The sequence below is a fragment of the Bufo bufo genome, chromosome 4 (assembly GCF_905171765.1).
Source record: "Bufo bufo chromosome 4, aBufBuf1.1, whole genome shotgun sequence".
Classification (NCBI taxonomy): Eukaryota; Metazoa; Chordata; class Amphibia; order Anura; family Bufonidae; genus Bufo; species Bufo bufo.
Genome location: NC_053392.1, coordinates 14,315,944 through 14,339,765, shown reverse-complemented (window position 1 = coordinate 14,339,765; position 23,822 = coordinate 14,315,944). Strand labels below are relative to the sequence as shown.

Genomic DNA, 23,822 nt, shown 5'->3' with positions numbered 1-23,822 from the left:
GAATAGAGCATGCCATCCTTCTCTTATAGAGTCACCCCTTCCCCTGTAGGCCTTTCTCTTACAAAGCGTGACCCCTCTTATGCATGCCCCATCCAAAAACATTATCCTGCTTTATTTAATAGATGTAGATGCAACAGCAGCAAGCAGATCCCGTCATTATGGAGGACATCTCAACACATTTTTGGCTTCAAGCCTATCCGATATACAGTATATTACTGCGCAAACATTTTAGGCAGGCTTGGAAAAAAATGCCTTAAAAAATAACGGTGTTATTAGTTTATTCTTTTAATTAGCAAAGTGAATGAACAAAAGAGAAACCTAAAGCAAATTAATATTTGGTGTGACCACCTGTTGCCTTCAAAACAGCATCAATTCTTCTAAGTATATTTGCACAAATACAGGGATGTTGAAGGTGTATGATTAACTAATTATACCAAATACATGATAATAATCTTCATTTTCATATGTATGTTGAAACAAAGTTGTTCACAGGAACAGCTGAGTAGAGGGCTTGGAACTTGGAGAGGAACAGCCAAACTCTGCTACAAAGGTGAGGTTGTAGAAGACAGTTTCAAGTCATAGGTGATACATCATGGCAAGACTGAGTGCAGCAACAAGACACAAGGTAGTTATACTGGATCAGTAAGGTCTCTCTCAGGCAAACATTTCAGAGCAGACTGGTATTTCAAGATGTGCTATTCAAGCTCTTTTAAAGAACCACAACGAAACAGGCAACACTGAAGACCATAGATACAAGGAAAGTTAGTGCAGCAGATCAAAGACATCATGCTTACTTATCTTTGAAATTGCAAGATGTCTAGCAGTGCCATCAGCTCAGACCTGTCAGAAACCAATGGTGCCCAGGTACACCTATTTACTGTCGGAGAAGTCTGGCTAGAAGTGGTCTTCATGGAAGAATTGTGGCCAAACAGCCATACCTTCGACATGGGAACAAGGCCAAGCAACCCAATTATGCCCGAAAAAATAAAAACTGGGGTGCAGAAAAATGGCAACAGGTGCTCTGGACTGATGAGTCACAATGTGAAAAACTGGGCTGTAACAGAAGACAATTTCTTCACCAAAGGTCTGAAGAAACATAGAATGTGTGGGCAAATAGGAACCATTTGGCCCATCTAGGTCTGCCCAATAGCGGTACAATAATGAGCATCAGCAGTGAAGATGGTGGAGGTTTCTTGCAATTTTGGGTCTGCGTTTCAGCTGAGTTTAGGATTTGGTCAGGATTAACGGTGTCCTCAATGCTCAGAAATATAGGCACATACTTATCCATCATGCAATACCATCAGGGAGGCTTCCGATTGGCTCCAAATGTATTCTACAGCAGGACAATGGCCTCAAACATCCATCCAATGTCATTAAGAACTATCTTCAACATAAAAAAGAACAAAGAAGTGATGCTATGGCCCCTATAGAGCCTTGATCTCAACATCTTCCAGTCTGTCTGGGATTACATGAAGAGGCAGAAGGATTTGAGCAAGCCTACATCCACAAAGGATCCGTTGTTAGTTCTCAAAGATTTTTGGAACAACCTCCCTGCCGATCTCCTTAAAAAACTGTGTGCAAGTGTACCTAGAAGAACTGATGCTGAAGGTAAAGGGCGGGCACACCAAGTATTGATTGGATCTAGATTTCTCTTTTCTTCATTCACTTTGCATTTTATTAATAAAAAATACACTATTGAAACTTTTATTTTTGAAAGCATTCTTACTTTGGGGCATTTTTCCACACCTGCCTAAAGGTTTTGTACAGTGTTGTCTGCATATCACAGGGACAGTGGGCATGTTGTACAGTCTGCCTGGTTTAGGACTTTTGTATGGGAAAATACTGGAGAAATGTAGTTCTTGTTGACATCAGAGATTACGTAGTCTTGGGCAGGTAATTTCCCTCTCCTCTCACATCACTTGATGTCTACCTCATCAGGCTGCCTCTTCCTCATCACTTGGCCTCTACATCATAAGCTGGCCTCTATCTCATTGCTTGACTTCTATCTCATCATCTGCGATCTACGGTACCTCACTTGGCCTCTACATCATAGATTGGCCTCTGTCTGATCCCTCAGCCTCTACCTTATTGCTTGACTTCTATCTCAACATCTACCTCATCGATCGGCCTCTATATTACCACCCTGCCATTTGTGGCATTTTGCCAAAAAGTCTGGCGGATTGTGAAACTCCTCACTTCCTTAATTAATGGCTTTGATGTTCTGACGTGGGGTGATGACTGGAGTATGGTGTTAACAGCTAATGAGACAAGTTCAGTCCCCAGGAGCCTTGTAGAAGGGACAGGTGACCATGATTTATCCAGGGACGGAAGAGGAGAATAAGGGCTCATGCTTTATAAATATATAAATAGGTAGAAGTATTGTGTGGGGTGCACAGTGTGTGTGGGCGTGAGGCGCTATGTCTTCTGCTGTGTAATCAGGTTACTCTACATGTGATCTTCAGTCATTCATGTCCCAGTCTTATACATATGCAGAGTGAAAAGCTGCAGTGTTCGGGCCTTGGCTTGTAACTCATAACTACGGTTGATACGTCCTTTCCATTGACTTAGGGCTGGAGTCATGTTGGGTCTCAAACTTACATATCCTCTTTGTCTTCACAAGGAGAATGAGTCAACCAGTTTACTGTGTATTCATTCTTTGCTCTTCACCACTGTATTTTTATTGAAAAGAGTTTTCTGATGATAGACAGAGGGTCCATGAGCTGAGAACCCTTCTGATATCAAGTCTGGGGGTCCACTCTCTGCATGTGTCACTTTACATTGACCAGTTCTAAGTGGGGTACCTAGCTGCCACCTCTCAGCGATGACTCTTGTGATGACTATGCACAAGAACATTGATTACAGAAGCATCTCTGGGACCTCCTCCCATTCTGGAGTTTAGTAGGTCTTCACTTCCACACCAGGTGTCTCCCCAGCAGGAAATTCAAGGTGAATTGAATAGGGATATCAGGTGCACGGAGGTTCCCATATATATGGATGGACAGTCACTCGATCTCAGATCATCGAGCTGTGAGGGTCGTAGTTATGGGGTAACATCTGTAAGTGGTTTATCATGGGGGTTACGACAAGTGAGGTACATTGTGGTGTTAATACTGATAACACAGACTTGGTGCAGATGATGTTTTGCAGTGGTCTCGAGGGCTTAGTGTCTGAGGGCACAAGGTCCTCCATATTCCTCTTGAGCCCTTATAGTTGTCACAGCTAAAAGTTTTTTTAAATGATGAAGAAGACTTTTTGTCCTTCCTCTTCTGAGCTCCTCAGAAGGACTGAACCAATGTGGTCTATTCCAAGTCTGCTTCCCCCTCATATAGGAGGATTCCATTAAAGATTGTCAGGGGCTCATCAGAATAAGCCAGACGCCCCGTCACCAGGTCAATGCAGATGGTGTCCCCGGCATTCAGCTGCAGAATAATGTTGAACACAGCCAAGGCACCAGGGGGCGTCTTGTTTTCCACCAGGGGTTTCTTCTCCAGGCCCTCAGGCTGGTAGCCTGCTGAGTCCACACGTGCAATGCCTGTGTTGGACTTGGAGAGGACGGCTTCGATCTTCTCATCTTGGTAGCCAGTTAAAATGGCGCTGAAGTAGTATCGACCCGCCACAGGTGCAGTGAATACACCTGTCGAGAGAAAGAGGGTGGTGTTATGAGAAGGATCTTTCATGGTTGATGGTTGACTCATGTCACTGATGTCAAGTATCCTACCCAGCCTCCATCAGGACCCATCAATATCAGGGATATTACTAGAAGTTTCTAAAATGAATTGTCAAGTCTGAATCTAGTTGGGTGTTACCGGTCAGGGGCGTGTCCCTGCACAGTCTGACAGCACTGATAAGATAGTGTCAGACTGTGCAGGGAATGGCACAACATACAGTTATATGTAAAGATGATTAAGAATTGATATTGCTAACAAAGAGAGGTCACAGGTCCTCATTAACCACTTGAATCCCAGCGCCGTACATGTGTGGTGGAAGGAGGGGTTTTAAATATGATTCACGCTTGCAAGTGGAGCGGGCGCCATAGCCGGTGTGTCTCTGCTGTTTCAAACAGCAAAAGCCTGGGGCTAATGTCTGCGACTGGCAATAATGCCAATCACAGGTATTTAACACTTTAGATGACGTAGTCAATGTGACCAAGGCATCTAAATGCCCAAAAAAAAACGAAGTGCGCACTACTGGGTTAGGACCATCTCCCTCATGCGGTGATTGAGGCAGCAGTTCATTCTTTCTGATGCTCTGTGTCTCTCTGAAGAGATCCAGCGAATCAGAGCTGCAGTTCCTACGGAGGCCTGCAGGTGGAGCTTAGAATATTGTTCTATTGACACCTGCAAAGGAGGGGGGTGTATTTGTAATTATAGGCATGATTGGATGGACTCCTATGATAGGCATGATTGGATGGACTCCTATGATAGGCATGATTGGATGGACTCCTATGATAGGCATGATTGGATAGACTCCTATGATAGGCATGATTGGATGGACTCCTATGATAGGCATGATTGGATGGACTCCTATGATAGGCATGATTGGATAGAGTCCTATGATAGGCATGATTGGATGGACTCCTATGATAGGCATGATTGGATGGACTCCTATGATAGGCATGATTGGATGGACTCCTATGATAGGCATGATTGGATGGAGTCCTATGATGGTGACTATTGTATTTCTGGTTACTGGTGTGTCTGAACACCGAACCCTCACACGTGGTTCCAGTTTGATAGGAGAAAGCCATTACTCACCTGTTGAGGCATCATAGGCATTTCCATCATTTACCAGCAGTTTGTCAAATCCAATAGTTCCATGTTCTGTTAATGGATAAGTGAGAGCAGCCGAAAAGGAGATTTGAGGAACGTCAGGTGGCATGCCGATGGGACCTGAAATCGCAGACAACAGAACACGCCATCTCAGTATGAACTTCAGAATCAGGTGTACAGCGGGGTAATAAGCCCCTAGGTAATGTCTGACCCACCCAAATATCTACGGTATATCTGCTGTTCTTCTGTCCATGTATGTAATGATCTAGGGATGATATCCGCTGTTCTCCTGTCCATGTATGTAATGATCTAGGGATGATATCTGCTGTTCTCCTGTCCATGTATGTAATGATCTAGGGATGCTATCTGCTGTTATCCTGTCCATGTATGTAATGATCTAGTGATGATATCTGCTGTTCTCCTGTCCATGTATGTAATGATCTAGTGATGATATCTGCTGTTCTCCTGTCCATGTATGTAATGATCTAGGGATGATATCTGCTGTTCTCCTGTCCATGTATGTAATAATCTAGTGATGATATCTGCTGTTATCCTGTCCATGTATGTAATGATCTAGGGATGATATCTGCTGTTATCCTGTCCATGTATGTAATGATCTAGTGATGATATCTGCTGTTCTCCTGTCCATGTATGTAATGATCTAGTGATGATATCCGCTGTTCTCCTGTCCATGTATGTAATGATCTAGTGATGATATCTGCTGTTCTCCTGTCCATGTATGTAATGATCTAGTGATGATATCCGCTGTTCTCCTGTCCATGTATGTAATGATCTAGGGATGATATCCGCTGTTCTCCTGTCCATGTATGTAATAATCTAGTGATGATATCCGCTGTTATCCTGCCCATGTATGTAATGATCTAGGGATGATATCTGCTGATATCCTGTCCATGTATGTAATAATCTAGTGATGATATCCGCTGTTATCCTGCCCATGTATGTAATGATCTAGGGATGATATCTGCTGTTCTCCTGTCCATGTATGTAATAATCTAGTGATGATATCTGCTGTTCTCCTGTCCATGTATGTAATAATCTAGTGATGATATCCGCTGTTATCCTGTCCATGTATGTAATGATCTAGTGATGATATCTGCTGTTCTCCTGTCCATGTATGTAATGATCTAGTGATGATATCCGCTGTTCTCCTGTCCATGTATGTAATGATCTAGTGATGATATCTGCTGTTCTCTTGTCCATGTATGTAATGATCTAGGGATGATATCCGCTGTTATCCTGTCCATGTATGTAATGATCTAGTGATGATATCTGCTGTTCTCCTGTCCATGTATGTAATGATCTAGGGATGATATCTGCTGTTCTCCTGTCCATGTATGTAATAATCTAGTGATGATATCTGCTGTTCTCCTGTCCATGTATGTAATAATCTAGTGATGATATCCGCTGTTATCCTGTCCATGTATGTAATGATCTAGGGATGATATCCGCTGTTCTCCTGTCCATGTATGTAATAATCTAGTGATGATATCCGCTGTTATCCTGCCCATGTATGTAATGATCTAGGGATGATATCTGCTGTTCTCCTGTCCATGTATGTAATAATCTAGTGATGATATCTGCTGTTCTCCTGTCCATGTATGTAATAATCTAGTGATGATATCCGCTGTTATCCTGTCCATGTATGTAATGATCTAGTGATGATATCTGCTGTTCTCCTGTCCATGTATGTAATGATCTAGTGATGATATCCGCTGTTCTCCTGTCCATGTATGTAATGATCTAGTGATGATATCTGCTGTTCTCTTGTCCATGTATGTAATGATCTAGGGATGATATCCGCTGTTATCCTGTCCATGTATGTAATGATCTAGTGATGATATCTGCTGTTCTCCTGTCCATGTATGTAATGATCTAGGGATGATATCTGCTGTTCTCCTGTCCATGTATGTAATGATCTAGGGATGATATCTGCTGTTCTCCTGTCCATGTATGTAATGATCTAGGGATGATATCTGTTGTTCTCCTGTCCATGTATGTAATAATCTAGGGATGATATCTGCTGTTCTCCTGTCCATGTATGTAATAATCTAGTGATGATATCTGCTGTTATCCTGTCCATGTATGTAATGATCTAGGGATGATATCTGCTGTTCTCCTGTCCATGTATGTAATGATCTAGTGATGATATCTGCTGTTCTCCTGTCCATGTATGTAATGATCTAGTGATGATATCTGCTGTTCTCCTGTCCATGTATGTAATGATCTAGGGATGATATCTGCTGTTCTCCTGTCCATGTATGTAATGATCTAGGGATGATATCCGCTGTTCTCCTGTCCATGTATGTAATGATCTAGGGATGATATCTGCTGTTCTCCTGTCCATGTATGTAATGATCTAGTGATGATATCTGCTGTTCTCCTGTCCATGTATGTAATGATCTAGGGATGATATCTGCTGTTCTCCTGTCCATGTATGTAATGATCTAGTGATGATATCTGCTGATATCCTGTCCATGTATGTAATGATCTAGTGATGATATCTGCTGTTCTCCTGTCCATGTATGTAATGATCTAGTGATGATATCTGCTGTTCTCCTGTCCATGTATGTAATAATCTAGGGATGATATCTGCTGATCCCCTGTCCAAGTATGTAATGATCTAGTGATGATATCTGCTGTTCTCTTGTCCATGTATGTAATTATCTAGTGATGATATCTGCTGTTCTCCTGTCCATGTATGTAATGATCTAGTGATGATATCTGCTGATATCCTGTCTATGTATGTAATGATCTAGTGATGGTATCTGCTGTTCTCCTGTCCATGTATGTAATGATCTAGTGATGATATCTGCTGTTCTCCTGTCCATGTATGTAATAATCTAGGGATGATATCTGCTGATCCCCTGTCCAAGTATGTAATGATCTAGTGATGATATCTGCTGTTCTCCTGTCCAAGTATGTAATGATCTAGTGATGATATCTGCTGTTCTCTTGTCCATGTATGTAATTATCTAGTGATGATATCTGCTGTTCTCCTGTCCATGTATGTAATGATCTAGTGATGATATCTGCTGATATCCTGTCTATGTATGTAATGATCTAGTGATGGTATCTGCTGTTCTCCTGTCCATGTATGTAATGATCTAGTGATGATATCTGCTGTTCTCCTGTCCATGTATGTAATAATCTAGGGATGATATCTGCTGATCCCCTGTCCAAGTATGTAATGATCTAGTGATGATATCTGCTGTTCTCCTGTCCATGTATGTAATGATCTAGTGATGATATCTGCTGATATCCTGTCCATGTATGTAATAATCTAGTGATGATATCTGCTGATATCCTGTCCATGTATGTAATGATCTAGGGATGATATCTGCTGTTCTTCTGTCCATGTATGTAATGATCTAGGGATGATATCCGCTGTTCTCCTGTCCATGTATGTAATAATCTAGTGATGATATCCGCTGTTCTCCTGTCCATGTATGTAATGATCTAGGGATGATATCCGCTGTTCTCCTGTCCATGTATGTAATAATCTAGTGATGATATCTGCTGTTCTCCTGTCCATGTATGTAATGATCTAGGGATGATATCTGCTGTTCTCCTGTCCATGTATGTAATGATCTAGGGATGCTATCTGCTGATATCCTGTCCATGTATGTAATTATCTAGTGATGATATCCGCTGTTCTCCTGTCCATGTATGTAATGATCTAGGGATGCTATCTGCTGATATCCTGTCCATGTATGTAATGATCTAAGGATGATATCTGCTGTTCTCCTGTCCATGTATGTAATGATCTAGGGATGCTATCTGCTGATATCCTGTCCATGTATGTAATCACATAGTGGTGACAGGATTTCCAGACCTTTCTCTTGCTATACAACCTTCCCATCCAGATGTCAGTCTCACCTTGTTCTCCTTGAAGTCCTATAAAAGAGGGCAAAAACAAAAAACTTACATTTCAGCCAAACACTAACTGTGATGTATGGTCAGGAGATCCTCCAGCAGCTGCTAACAGGATCCACTGTGATGGGTGGCGGTATCTATATGACACAGTTAGCACACAGTCCATATAATGTGATGTAGTCTATATGATTATACCAGGAGGACATGGCTCTCATTATTACTTATACTATAGAACAGCCCCAGAGGTGTAATGTATACGTTATCCTCCTATAGTCAGTACTGGGGCCATATGGAGGATTTGCACAAACTGTTCCTAAACATGAAAACTTGGAGGCAAACGACCTTTTGTAGAAGTCCTGCATCTGTTTTATGACATTTAAATGAGTGCCTATATACCTGTACATACTGCACCACCTGACAAAATACAGACATCATGCACGATGAGTACAGAGATGTGACTCATTAGTGTAACTTCAACATCAAACCTGACCCTAACCCATAACCAATAACCGTGACCCTTATCATTGACCCCAGCACATGGCCTTTAACCATGACCCTAACACATAACCCTAACCTTTGCCACTAGTCCATGGCCCATTCACAATGGTTACATCAGCTCTACAGAGACCTCATCACATATATATATATGTTACTTGCATGTGTAGGGCTCTCACCTGGTGGTCCAACAGGTCCTTCCTTTCCTTGAGAGCCATCTTTCCCAGGTGGTCCCTGTGGCCCTGCTGGACCTTGTGGCCCTGTTCTTCCAATTGGTCCTGGTGGACCTGGCAGACCTGGGGGTCCTAATACAGAAGAATATGGTTACTTTTCATTTTGATTCCTTATATGTAGCTACTACAAGTAACATATCTAAAACGGCGTCCTGATTATTATATGCCAGATAATGGAGGGAGATTTCATAGTAGGCCCCTTCCCAGTTGATTCCTACATGATACTCAGTTTCTTAACCCCAGTGTATTATATCAAGGGCAAAATGGGCAGTTGTCCAAGGTGCAAATCTGTAAGTGCATCAAGAGAGAAACTGTCCAATAATCAACAGTGTCCTCCAATCCATGGGTGAACCTACTCTACCAACAGTGAATGGCCTTGGCGGGAGTCCCATAGAGACACAAACCTGCTGAACCTGATAGTGATGGTCATAACTGCAGAAACACCTTCAAGCACTCCTGAAAGTCATTAGTCACATAACAGGGATTTCTATGGACTACATGAGGCTACAATTGTATGGTGTCCTCTCAATGTACAGTAGGCACATCTTTTATGTACAGTATTTTGGAGTAATGTATGTGCATAGTTGACAACTCCAGTGGCGTTGCAAGGGGGGGTGCGGACCACACTGGGTGACACCATTGATGGCTGGCATTTACGAGGGCTGGCATTTACGAGTCATTTGTATTGCCGTCCTCAGGAGAGGGAAAGATGTGTCTGGGATTCGAACCCACGACCTTCTGTCAGCGATGCGATGCAGCCTCTTCCTGTGTCCCGCCCTGTATGTCCATATATGGAGTCAGTGCTTGTGTATTCTAATTTAGACTGTATTTCAGAAAAGTTTCTGCTGGGATTCAAACCCACGACATTCTGTATCAGAGGCAAAGCATTTACCCACACAGCCATAAGATCTGCCTTGCTACTGACTGAAAAAATATGAGACTTCTACTGTTATAGCTGGCTAAGTGTACATCTATACACATGACAGCTGCCCCAACACACCCAGCACTGCTATATCTCTATATGACAGCTGTCCCAGCACACTCAGCTCTGCTATATCTCTATATATGATAGCTGCCCCAGAATACCCAGCTCTGCTACATCTAATACACATGACAGCTGCACCAGCACACCCAGCACTGCTATATCTCGATATGACAGCTGTCCCAGCACACTCAGCTCTGCTATATCTCTATATATGACAGCTGCCCCAGCAAACCCAGCTCTGCTACATCTATACACATGACAGCTGCCCAAACACACCCAGCTCTGCTACATCTATACACATGACAGCTGCCCCAGCACACTCAGCCCTGCTATATCTCTATATATTTATCTACTGTATAGCAATACTTGGAGATATATAGATGTAGCAGAGCTGGGTGTGCTGGGGCAGCTGTCATATATAGAGATATATTAGAGCTGAGTGTGCTGGTGCAGCTGTCATGTGTATTAGATGTAGCAGAGCTGGGTGTGCTGGGGCAGCTATCATATATAGAGATATAGCAGAGCTGGGTGTGTAAGGGCAGCTGTCATGTGTATAGATGTACACTTAGCCAGCTATAACAGTAGAAGTCTCATATTTTTTCAGTCAGTAGCAAGGCAGATCTTATGGCTGTGTGGGTAAATGCTTTGCCTCTGATACAGAAGGTCATGGGTTCGAAACCCAGCAGAAACTTTTTTGAAATACAGGCTAAATTAGAATACACAAGCACTGACTCCACATATGGACATACAGGGCGGGACACAGGAAGAGATAGGCTGCATCGCTGACATGGAGGTAAGTAGAAGTGTTTTTTTTTTTAATACCCGACTGTTACTGCCATGGGGGGAGCGGGAGGCACTTGATACTGACACATGGGGGGTGGGGGGTTGGCACCTGATAGTGGCACATGGGGGGGAGGGGGGTTGGCACCTGATACTGGCACATGGGGGGGGGCAGGAGATGGCACTATAATACTGGGACATGGGGGGGGAGGAGAGAGGCAATTGATACTGGCACTTTTGGGGGGGGGATATGGCACTATGATACTGGGACATGGGGGTGGAGGAGAGAGGCACTTGATACTGGCACGTGGGGGGGGGGGTTGGCACTTGATACTGGCACATGGGTGGGTTTGGCACTATGATACTGGCACATGGGGGGGAGAGAGGCACTATGATACTGGCACATGGGGGGAGAGAGGCACTATGATACTGGGACATGGGGGGAGAGAGGCACTATGATACTGGGACATGGGGGGGAAGAGAGAGGCACTTGATACTGCTACACTGTGCCCCACAGTATACCGCTACACTGTGTAGTCTGTGCTATAAGCACCTTTGTTTTGTGGCAGCGGACAGAAAATAATCTGGAAGTGCCCCTCCCGAGACCAGGCTCTGACTGCTAGGGGGGGTCTGCTGAGCTAACGGATGCCCCCTATGGCAGTAGCACCACCATAGCCCCCATATAAGGCTAAAAAATTATTTCTTCGGGGGGGGGGGGGGGGGGGGTCAGGGCTGACACCATTTTCTACCGCACCGGGTGACACCAGCCCTAGCAACGCCACTGGACAACTCTTTTTTACATGCTCGGATGGCGGGTGTATGACTGAGTAAAGTACACAGGCTGACCCCATCCCTGACTCAATAACTACCCTCTGCCTTGTCAACAGGCTAAAAAGTGCCAGCACAAACAGATTGTGCATCTGACTGAAAACTGGAATTATGACCAGATTTGGAGAAGGAAGTGCACCATGTTTTTCCTAGTGACATCCATGTGAGTGTGTGGTGAAGAGACTCTATTTTGTCCTTCTCCCCAGATCAGTTATACGTTATAATAACCGTTTTCTGTCTTACCCATAAAGTCCTGGACAGTGAAGTTCTGGAACTCAGAAGAGAGGATCAGCATGGAGTTGTTCAGATTATTTAGTCTGCCATTAATGTTGTTGAGCTGATTATTGTGAAGCTTATCAAACCAGGCGGTGTGGGTCCTGAGAGTGCTGTTCACCTCCTGCACACAGTTCCACAGGCCAGAAACATGCTTGTTGAGGGATTCCTTGATCTTGTGCAAGCTACCGGAGACTGTATCAAGCTTGAGGCACACGTTCTCCAGCTTAGAGACTCTGTCCTCCAGTCCTCCTGAAGAACGCCTGCACTCCTGGGTCTCCTCCATCACCATGCTGCCAAAACTGTTGATTTCTTTTTGGAAGAGGTGGAACCTCTCAGTGTTGTCTTTGATGTGCTCAGTCACCTCCTCTTGAAGTTTATTAATCTCAGAGATGAGTTTGTGCTTGGTTGTCCCCAGGTCATGGATATCCGTCTCATGTTTCTCCACACTTTCTTGTAGATCTTTCACACTGTCATTTAAGGATGAGAAGGTCACAATGATGCTTGAAAGTTCTCCCTGTAAATCCTTCAGATCTCCACTTGAGCTTCCTCCAAAAACTGTAAAGCCATCAAGAGGCTTATTGGAGCCGCTCAGGCCCTCTTCAGCTTTCCTGTGAATAGCCTGACATGTGGCCGTGCACTCCTCCACCTGCTCTTTTAGTTTGCCCACTTCCTCTTGCAGGTTGGAGCACACCTGCCCGCAGCTCCTGTAGTCAAACTGTATCATCTTTTTAAGAGTGGTGATATCATTCTCCATGTCTAGCAACTTCCCGTTAGTGTCATTCTGATATTGAGCTATGTTCACATCAAACCTATCCAGATCATCCAGGATGGTGGCTGTAAATCTGTCCTGGGAATCTTTTAGGTCATTGAATAACTTTGTGAAGGACTTATCGCTGGCGTCCACAAATATCTTCACATTGCCGAGCTCATCATCCAAGTCGTCAAGTGTCCCTTGCATCTTGCTGCCTGATTCTGTCAGCTGAGTGATACCAGAATGGACAATATGGATTTGGTCAGTGTTCTGCTTCACCCTGTTCTCTAAGTCAGAAACAGCTTGGGTCACGTCCGAACTCTGCTTGCTGCACTGGTCTCTGCAATGGTGGATGGAGCTTGTCACCTGGCTGCTCAGGATCTGGACATCTGCACCAACTTTTCTTATTTGATCTTCGTTCTTTCCAACCCGATCTTTTAGGGAATTAAAATCATTAGAGAAATCCAGCATCTTTTGCTCAGTCAGGTCTCGGAAGCCAGAACTGTTGCCCAGCTCTGTGAGCAGGATGTTGATTTTGTAGTCATTGCCTTGAATGCGATTCTTCAGATCATCTTTCAGTTTATCAATCTCATCCTCAAAATAATTTTTCATCTCATCTCTGTAGTGGTAATAATGTTCCTCTAAGGTCCTCTTTGTAGTGTTCATTCGCCCTTCAATGTCTGACAGGCGGCTGTCAAGGTTAGTGCCGACATGGCTGATCTCATTGTGGTTACCTTCACCTAGTTCCTTGTCTAGACGGACGGTTAGTGCAACCACAGATCCAGACAAGGTGTCTCCTCTCCTTTCAGCCTCACCTACTCTTCTGCGCAAATCTGCAACTTCCATACAACAATCCTTTGGCAGCCGTGTTGTCAGCTCTACCACATGCGACTGGATGTTCTGCACAGCTTCTCTGTTTCTCTGGTCCACAGAATTGATAAGTTTCTCTAGCCCCCGTATGCGGTCCCTGTCTTCATTTTGTCGATCACGGAAGCCCTCCACTCCCGAGAGGCATGCAGAACATGATTGCTGCATCCTTCTTTCCACTTCTAGTAAGATGTCTCTTCTGAGGTCTGTACTGGTCTCAGGGCTGCCTGATGGCTTGTTGTGGTTCAGGTTTCCGAGCTCTTGATCATGGTCCTTCACCTTCCTGTCCAAGTCTGTCAGAAGGGTTTGAATGTCATTGAGTTTTTCCGACATGTCAGAATGGCTGGAGGCAGAATCTGCTGGCTGCTTCCCATTTAACACATTTTCCACAGTCAGACGAATCTCAGACTGAAACTTCTCATTCATCCCTTGCAATGAAGATTGTAAACTTTGCAGATCCTTGGTCAGACGTTGCACCTTGTCCTCCAGTTGCTTCACTTTCTCAGAGTCTCCTTGACCTGACAAAAACCACATGAGAGTTATTCAGAGAGTATTATGACCTGGACTGCCACATACAGTGCCTATTCCTATAGAAAGATAGACTGACCCCTGGTAGTACCTCATATTGGGAGAGTTTCCTGATGACCACATATTAGGAGGATTAGAAGCTTGAAGAGAAGACAGAACCCACAGAGAAACTGCAAAGAGCGAAAGAGAAAGTGAATTGTAAGAACGTACAGATCTAACAAAGATGGGAGCTTGTATACAAGCCAGGACCATGATGAGAAGAGAGCCCAGTTCACAGGAGATAGGGTGACAAGGTGGTCACACGAGTAGACAGCTGAGGAGGAGGTCATGGAGGTCTATCTGCAGCCATGGGGCAATGTGTGCAGACAATGATCAGCAGAATATCAGAAATAGCGACTATTTACTGACTAAAAGTGGAAATGAGATCTGGAGGCCACTTGTACCTGAGACAAAAGTGAGACATGGTGTCTCATCCAATCCCTCATAGTATTAAGGTGCCCCTCTTCACATGTACCACAAGAAGTGTGATAACAGGGAGAGAATGAAGACTCAGGACACATGAGATCTGACAACCTCCCACTACATGATCTGGGCTGTTGTATGACGATTATGATTCTCAGAGTCTGAATATAAAATACTATACAGGAGGCACCAATACAAAGAAGTAGGGCACAGAAGGGGACGTCCAGGGAGCATCGGAGGGGAGTCAGGGCACACCAGAAGGGGGATTCATCAGAGCATAGCAGTGGAAGTCAGGAGGGTACATAAGGGGAAGTCCAGGGGAGAACAGAATGAAGAGTACGGGGAATGTAGAGAATGGGTGTCAGGGGAGCACAGAATGGGTGTCAGGGGAGCACAGAATGGGTGTCAGGGGAGCACAGAAGGGGGAGTCAGGAGAACAAAGAAGGGGCAGTTGGGGAGAATAGAAGAGGGAGTTAAAGGAGCACAGACGGTTGCAGTTGGGGTACTTAGGGCCCACCAGTGTAACTGATTCTGGGGGCCCACCTTAGGGCTCCTGCACACTAACTTATTTTTTTCCATATCTGTACTGTTCCCTTCACTTCAATGGGGCCGCAAAAAAAAAAATGACTCCATGTGCATTCCGTGTCTGTATGTCCGCATGGCCGTTACGCAAAATGATAGAACATGTCCTATTATTGTCGGCATCACAGAAAAGGATAGGGCGGTTCTGTTAGAGGCGGTTCTGTTCCGCATAATGTGGAATGCGCACACCCGGTATCCATGTTTTGTGAATCCCCAATTTGCAGACTGCAAAATATCCAGCGGTCGTGTTCATGAGCCCTCACGGTGGGGCTAAGCTCTGTTCACTTGAATGGCCAGGCCAGGTGTAGCACAGTTAAAGGGGTCCTTTCACTTCAGCAATTGGCATTTATCATGTAGACAAAGTTAATACAAGCCACTTACTAATGTATTGTGATTGTCCATATTGCCTCCTTTCCATCACATTATACACAGCACGTATCCGGGGTTATTACCACCGTGTAATCCAGCAGCGGTGGCCGTGCTTACACACTATAGGTAAAGGTGTTGGCCTATGAGCACTTCCAGCCTTTCCCTATAGTGTGTAGGCACGGCCACCGCTGCTGGATTACACGGTGGTAATAACCACGGATACGTGCTGTGTATAATGTGATGGAAAGGAGGCAATATGGACAATCACAATACATTAGTAAGTGCCTTGTATTACCTGCATGATAAATGCCATTTACTAAAGTGAGACAAACCTTTTAACCCCTTTAAGCATAAATGTCTGGCATGAAATTTACCAAATCTTAACCTCCTCATATTGTACATAATCTACATTATAATTATAAGGGTTGTCCGACCATAATGACCTCTCGCCTATCTACAGGATCGGTGATAAATATCAGATTGCTGGGGTCTGACTGCTGGAACACCCACTGATCAGGAAAAAAGGGGTCCTGAGACATTCAATTACATTACCACCAATCTTAAGACCACGTTCCCTTGATCATGGGGGTCCCAGCAGGCAGACCCCCAGCAATCAGACACTTATCACCTGTCGTGTCATAGCTGTTTCACCTTTTTACATTCCCTTTCCTTAAAGGTTTTCTTTGGGTGTAAAAAAAAATAATATTTAAAATCTGGCCCAAAATATGTGTCAAACTAAAATAGAAATGCTTGCCTGTTAAAGGGCCTGTTCTAGTTATCCTCTATCCACAGGATCGGGGATAACTAAGTGATCCGTGGGGGTCTGAACGCTGGAGCCCCCACTGAGCCCTGCCTCTCCATCCATTCTCTATGGGGTCGCCGGAGATGGCGGAGTACAGCGCTGGCTACTTACAGTGGTCCCAAAGAGAATAAATCAAGCAGCAGGGCGTATGTGTGGCCGGCCACACCATCAAAAAGGGGGAACAGGACCCATTCCTGGGATCAGTGGGGGTCGCAGTATCGGACCCCACTAATTATATAGTTATGCCCTGAGGTGTGGAGAGGATAACTTGAGAACCTACACAACCCCTTTAAATCCTCCACCAGTATCTCTTTACATAGCAGCAGTGATGCCTGTAAATACAGAATATCATCACTGCCGCCATGTAAACCATACGTGTCAATACTGGAGAATGTGACGCACTCTGCAGAATTTTTCGGGCATAAGTCCAACCCCCTTTGCAGGTCACAACCTTTAACAAAGCCCAAGCAAAGGCGCTAGAGGAGCAACGTGAGCATAAGGCATTAGGGTCACCTGAGGCAGGGTAATAGTGGGGATAATGGAGAAGGGGTAACTGGAGAAGAGGCAATATTAGGGGTGCATTTAGAGTGGGGGCATCTGGAGCTGTGGCACTTATGGGGGTGCACCTAAAGCAGAGGCATTGGAGGGACCTAGGGCAGAGTCCCCCCAATGCCACTCTGAACTCTGCAGAGAGCAGCACACATACACAGATCTGAGTCTACTATAAACAAATCCCCTATTTCCCCCTTACAGTCTCCTACAGCTCACTACTGTCACACACCTGAGAAATCAGCCCAGCACCACAGAGGAGTCCTTCTATCCAGCAGCCAGTGTCCTGACAGCAGGGAGGGCAGGAAGGTGTCAAGACATGTTCTCTCCTCCTTCACTGCCAGCAGCCCGGGAAGTTTAGAAGATACTGCGGGGCCTCCTGTACAGTGTACACCAGTAGGAGGCTGCATCGCTGTGCGATACTGCCACCTAGTGGCTACGATAATTATCTCTCCTGAGAAAGAAGAAATAATTACTCCTCCATCTTATCTCCGGGCGCAGGAGACTTGGGGCCTACCGAGGAATACCCCGCCTCCCCTGTGGGCCAGTCCGAGCCTGGTTGGAGTCATGGGATCACAGTGGAGGGGGTCCTCGGAGCACAGAAGAGGGAGTGAAAGGAGCACCGGGGAGCAGACAAGGAGAAGGCATGGAGTGTGGGTGTTAAAGGAACATAGAAGGGGGTGTCAGGGTAGAACAGAGGTAAGAGTAAGGAAATTGCACCAAATGATCACCATGCAGTAAAGGTTGAATCTTTTCAGAATTTCTTTGGTCAGTAGTGGACACCATCTGATTGTATTACTAATCATGAATAGGTTGAACGTATTATTAGCAGTACTTCCACATACATGGTTGGCACAGTAGACTTACCCTCACCTCCAGATCCACTTAGATGGCTTCCTCCACTGGATCCAGAAAAGTTGGGTCTTACAGGTCTTGGCCTTGGTCTAGTGGTTGTGACCTGTGCTCCATTTGCTGGTCCCTCTGTGCAGTCATCTCCTGAATATCCATGACAACATTTCCATTCCATGTCTGACACGGTCTTGTAAGCTATTTTGTATCGGGGTCGCATGTAGCTACGGTACCTGAGTCGGGATGGGAGACATGATGAATAATGGAAGATTCTAATGTAAAAGCCAACTTTTCCGACTTTTTTGACAAGCACCAAGACATCCTATGGAGTAGTACAGATCCTATCATACCCTGTTCTGAGACCACGTCACCTTAGTGGGAGCAGATACAAGTGAGATGCAGGGGCAGGTAAACTTAATATATATCTGCGATACAGTAGTTACTTTAGGAGCATATTACTAGAAACATATTATAAGTGCTCAACTCAGAGATGACTATACCCACAATGTCCAGAACACTCCTAGAAAGAGGGGGACCTCCAGTTCCTATAAGAGTTGGCTAGTCTCCTTCACTGCCATAGAGTAGAATGAGGCAGAGGAGGAGAACAAGAACTGAAGCATTGGGAAGTAAAGGAGGACACGGGTCCCAAGAGGAAGAACATGACCTAGAGCTGGAGGGGAAATAGTACAAAGACTGGCTCATAAGAAGAACAGCAACCAGAGCAGAAGGAAGAGTACGGGGGCCAGATTAGAAGAAGGAGAAGGGCAACCAGAACAGGAGAAGGAGAACAGCAATTAGAGCAGGAGGAAGAGAACAGCGACGAAAGAGAGCAGGTACTTAAGCAGAAGAAAAAGAACAGGAGAACAGCAGAAAGAGAACATCGACCAGAGCAGCAGGAAGATCACCAGGGACTAGAACAGGAACCAGAGCAGTAGAAAGAAATCAGCAACTGGAGCAGCAGAAGGAGGACAGCAACTGGAGCCGGAGGGGTAGAGTAATTCAGGAACTGAATCAGAAGAAGGCTAAAAACAACAAGAGCAGAAGGAAAACAGTAATCAAAGGAGGAGAATAGCAACCAGAACAGCAACTGGGGCAGAAGAGTGGTGATTCTAGCAGTAGGAAGAACAGTGACTGGAGCAGGAGGAGGAAAACAGGGACTATAACAGGAGGAGAAGAATAGCAACTGGAGCAGGAGAACAGTGACCTGAGCAGGAGAATAGTGACCTGAGCAGGAGAATAGTGACTGGAGCAGGAGAATAGTGACTAGAGCAGGAGAATAGTGACTAGAGCAGGAGAATAGTGACCTGAGCAGGAGAATAGTGACTGGAGCAGGAGAATAGTGACTGGAGCAGGAGAATAGTGACCTGAGCAGGAGAATAGTGACCTGAGCAGGAGAATAGTGACTGGAGCAGGAGGATAGTGACCTGAGCAGGAGAATAGTGACTGGAGCAGGAGAATAGTGACCTGAGCAGGAGAATAGTGACTGGAGCAGGAGAATAGTGACCGGACCAGGAGAATAGTGACTGGAGCAGGAGAATAGTGACTGGAGCAGGAGGAGGAAAACAGGGACTATAACAGGAGGAGAAGAATAGCAACTGGAGCAGGAGAACAGTGACCTGAGCAGGAGAATAGTGACCTGAGCAGGAGAATAGTGACTGGAGCAGGAGAATAGTGACCTGAGCAGGAGAATAGTGACCTGAGCAGGAGAATAGTGACTGGAGCAGGAGAATAGTGACTGGAGCAGGAGGAGGAAAACAGGGACTATAACAGGAGGAGAAGAATAGCAACTGGAGCAGGAGAACAGTGACCTGAGCAGGAGAATAGTGACCTGAGCAGGAGAATAGTGACTAGAGCAGGAGAATAGTGACTAGAGCAGGAGAATAGTGACTGGAGCAGGAGAATAGTGACCTGAGCAGGAGAATAGTGACATGAGCAGGAGAATAGTGACTGGAGCAGGACAATAGTGACCGGACCAGGAGAATAGTGACTGGAGCAGGAGAATAGTGACTGGAGCAGGAGGAGGAAAACAGGGACTATAACAGGAGGAGAAGAATAGCAACTGGAGCAGGAGAACAGTGACCTGAGCAGGAGAATAGTGACCTGAGCAGGAGAATAGTGACCTGAGCAGGAGAATAGTGACCTGAGCAGGAGAATAGTGACCTGAGCAGGAGAATAGTGACTGGAGCAGGAGAATAGTGACCTGAGCAGGAGAATAGTGACTGGAGCAGGAGAATAGTGACCTGACCAGGAGAATAGTGACCTGAGCAGGAGAATAGTGACTGGAGCAGGAGAATAGTGACCTGAGCAGGAGAATAGTGACCGGAGCAGGAGAATAGTGACTGGAGCAGGAGAATAGTGACCTGAGCAGGAGAATAGTGACCCGTGCAGGAGAATAGTGACCTGAGTAGGAGAATAGTGACCTGAGCAGGACAATAGTGACTGGAGCAGGAGAATAGTGACTGGAGCAGGAGAATAGTGATCTGAGTAGGAGAATAGTGACCTGAGTAGGAGAATAGTGACTGGAGCAGGAGAATAGTGACTGGAGCAGGAGAATAGTGATCTGAGTAGGAGAATAGTGACCTGAGTAGGAGAATAGCGACTGAAGCAGGAGAATAGTGACTGGAGCAGGAGGAGGAGAACAGCGATGGGATCAGGAGAACAACAACTGGAGCAGGGACTAGGGCCTGGAACAGGAGGAACACAAGAACAGTCACAGATGGAGGAGGAGGAGGAGAACCAAAGGTGGAGGAGAACAGAAACTGTAGTAGGGGTAGAAAAGCGACTAGAGCAGGAGGAGGAGGAGAACAGCTGAGAATAATAAACTTTTCCTGAAACGAAAAGTGGCTCCTTCAGATGTGACAATAACCTGGACCACACCATGGGGATTCATCTACTGTTGTAGATGAGCACACCTTAGGATTCTGGGGTAACCTCATAGAGACCCTAATAGTGACTAAAGAACAGGAACCTCAAAAAGAGAACTCACAAGTGGCCCCCGGGTGCCCAGAACCTGGTACTCACAGGACGGTGCGAGGGCACTGGATCTGACCCCAGACACATGGTTGATACTCAGGCTTTACATAGGCCTCCACTCCATCTTCCACCATACAGGTAATCGTCCGCGTCACGACATAAGCACACCAGTTCCTGAAAGAATTACAAGGATCATATCACGATATGAACTACCATGCACCACACATAATATCACCAGCCTGTCCTGATACTGAACACTACACACAGGTAGATGAGGGGACACTAATAAATGTCACACACATAAAGCTGGGGTGACAGTAATAAATAGGACACAGGGGGAGAAGTGGGGACACTAATAACTGATACACAGGGATCAGAGGGTGCATTAATGAGTCTGACACATGGGGAGGAGAGGGGACACTAATGACTGTGACACACGGTGAGATGGGAAACTAATGACTGTCACACACAGTTTTAGGTGTAAAAAAAAAGTTGCAAACTCCCTTTTTATCACCTGCGGCTGAAAAACCACCCTCAGCACACAGCAGGAGGACGCGTCCAATTTATAAGGAGGCGCACACTTCATCATAAATTAGGCGTCTCCTCCACCAAGCGGAAGGGAAACAAAGACCAGCATAAAAATCTGGACTTTGTAAATTACCCTCATTGATTACCACACCTATAACCCTGTCAGTGCTGGGTGATAATGTGTTCCCTGTCATCAGGTTCCATCAGACGAGCCTGCAGTATGTTATCAGGCCAGCAGATGGCGAAACAGGCTGACCACACAGCAGACACGTCCGGGCCCCTGAACTCACAAGCTACGTGGACAGGAGGACGGCTGAGACTATACAGACAATAATATAATGACCGCTGCAGCCCCAGGAAAGCACTGAGTGAAACTCAATGCATTACCCAGGACTGCGGAATATAGGTTACCTGTCCTGGTGGAGTATAGAAGAGACCAGTATAGAGATGACATGACCTAGGGGAAAAAAGAAGGGACCAGTATAGAGATGATATGTCCTGGGGACAATAGAAGTGACCAGTATAGAGATAGCATTTCCTGGTGGAGTGTAGAAGAGACCAGTATAGAGATAGCATGTCCTGGTGGAGTGTAGAAGAGACCAGTATAGAGATAGCATGTCCTGGTGGAGTATAGAAGAGACCAGTATAGAGATGACATGTCCTGGTGGAGTATAGAAGAGACCAGTATAGAGATGACATGTCCTGGTGGAGTATTGAAGAGACCAGTATAGAGATGACATGTCCTGGTGGAGTATAGAAGAGACCAGTATAGAGATAACATGTCCTGGTGGAGTGTAGAAGGGACCAGTACAGAGATAACATATCCTGGTGGAGTGTAGAAGAGACCATTATAGAGATAACATGTCCTGGTGGAGTGTAGAAGAGACCAGTATATAGATGACATGTCCTGGTGGAGTGTAGAAGAGACCATTATAGAGATAACATGTCCTGGTGGAGTGTAGAAGAGACCAGTATAGAGATGACATGTCCTGCTGGAGTGTAGAAGAGACCAGTATAGAGATAACATGTCCTGGTGGAGTATAGAAGAGACCAGTATAGAGATGACATGTCCTGGTGGAGTGTAGGAGAGACTAGTATAGAGATGACATGTCCTGGTGGAGTATAGAAGAGACCAGTATAGAGATGACATGTCCTGGTGGAGTGTAGAAGGGACCAGTATAGAGATGACATGTCCTGGTGGAGTATAGAAGAGACCAGTATAGAGATGACATGTCCTGGTGGAGTATTGAAGAGACCAGTATAGAGATAACATGACCTGGTGGAGTGTAGAAAAGACCAGTATAGAGATAACATGTCCTGGTGGAGTATAGAAGAGACCAGTATAGAGATAACATGTCCTGGTGGAGTATAGAAGAGACCAGTATAGAGATAGCATTTCCTGGTGGAGTGTAGAAGAGACCAGTATAGAGATAACGTGTCCTGGTGGAGTGTAGAAGAGACTAGTATAGAGATAACATGTCCTGGTGGAGAATAGAAGGGACCAGTATAGAGATGACATGTCCGGGTGGAAAATAGAAGAGACCAGTATAGAGATAACATGACCTGGTGGAGTATAGAAGGGACCAGTATAGAGATAACATAACCTGGTGGAGTGTAGAAGAGACCAGTATAGAGATAACATGTCCTGGTGAAGTATAGAAGGGACCAGTATAAAGAAAACATGACCTGGTGAAGAATAGAAGACACCAGTATAGAGATAACATGTCCTGGTGGAGTGTAGAAGAAACCAGTATAGAGATAACATGTCCTGGTGGAGTGTAGAAGAGACCAGTATAGAGATGACATGTCCTGGTGGAGTATAGAAGAGACCAGTATAGAGATAACGTGTCCTGGTGGAGTGTAGAAGAGACTAATATAGAGATAACATGTCCTGGTGGAGTATAGAAGGGACCAGTATAGAGATAACATGCCCTGGTGGAGTATAGAAGAGACCAGTATAGAGATAACATGTCCTGGTGGAGTGTAGAAGAGACCAGTATAGAGATAACATGTCCTGGTGGAGTATTGAAGGGACCAGTATAGAGATGACATGTCCTGGTGGAGTATAGAAGGGACCATTATAGAGATGACATGTCCTGGTGGAGTATAGAAGGGACCAGTATAGAGATAACATGTCCTGGTGGAGTATAGAAGAGACCACTATAGAGATAACATGACCTGGTGGAGTATAGAAGGGACCAGTGTAAAGATGACATGTCCTGGTAGAGTATAGAAGAGACCAGTATAGAGATAACATGTCCTGGTGGAGTATAGAAGAGACCAGTATTGAGATAACATGTCC

General features: G+C 45.2%; 1 protein-coding gene and 1 long non-coding RNA gene across 3 annotated transcripts in view; both read right to left on the bottom strand.

Moving 5' to 3' along the window:
- Window positions 1–283: 283 nt before the first annotated feature.
- Window positions 284–23,822, bottom strand: part of EMILIN1 (elastin microfibril interfacer 1) — a 32,778-nt gene continuing 9,239 nt past the window's right edge. Inside the window, exons 2-8 of one of the 2 annotated variants that reach the window (XM_040426847.1) lie at window positions 21,041–21,166; window positions 18,038–18,252; window positions 12,228–14,396; window positions 9,338–9,463; window positions 8,667–8,684; window positions 4,755–4,889; window positions 284–3,634 (exon numbers count right to left, since the gene is read on the bottom strand). In XM_040426847.1, coding sequence (XP_040282781.1) covers window positions 3,300–3,634; window positions 4,755–4,889; window positions 8,667–8,684; window positions 9,338–9,463; window positions 12,228–14,396; window positions 18,038–18,252; window positions 21,041–21,166 — 3,124 coding nt within the window. In that variant the 3' untranslated portion in view covers window positions 284–3,299. The remainder of the gene's footprint in view (window positions 3,635–4,754; window positions 4,890–8,666; window positions 8,685–9,337; window positions 9,464–12,227; window positions 14,397–18,037; window positions 18,253–21,040; window positions 21,167–23,822) is intronic. The other variant, XM_040426848.1, reaches the window with a different exon arrangement.
- LOC120996977 lies at window positions 8,242–8,653 on the bottom strand. Its single transcript, XR_005778006.1, has 2 exons — window positions 8,599–8,653; window positions 8,242–8,422 (listed from the first exon to the last, which is right to left on the bottom strand). It is a non-coding gene; the product is annotated as an uncharacterized LOC120996977 (long non-coding RNA).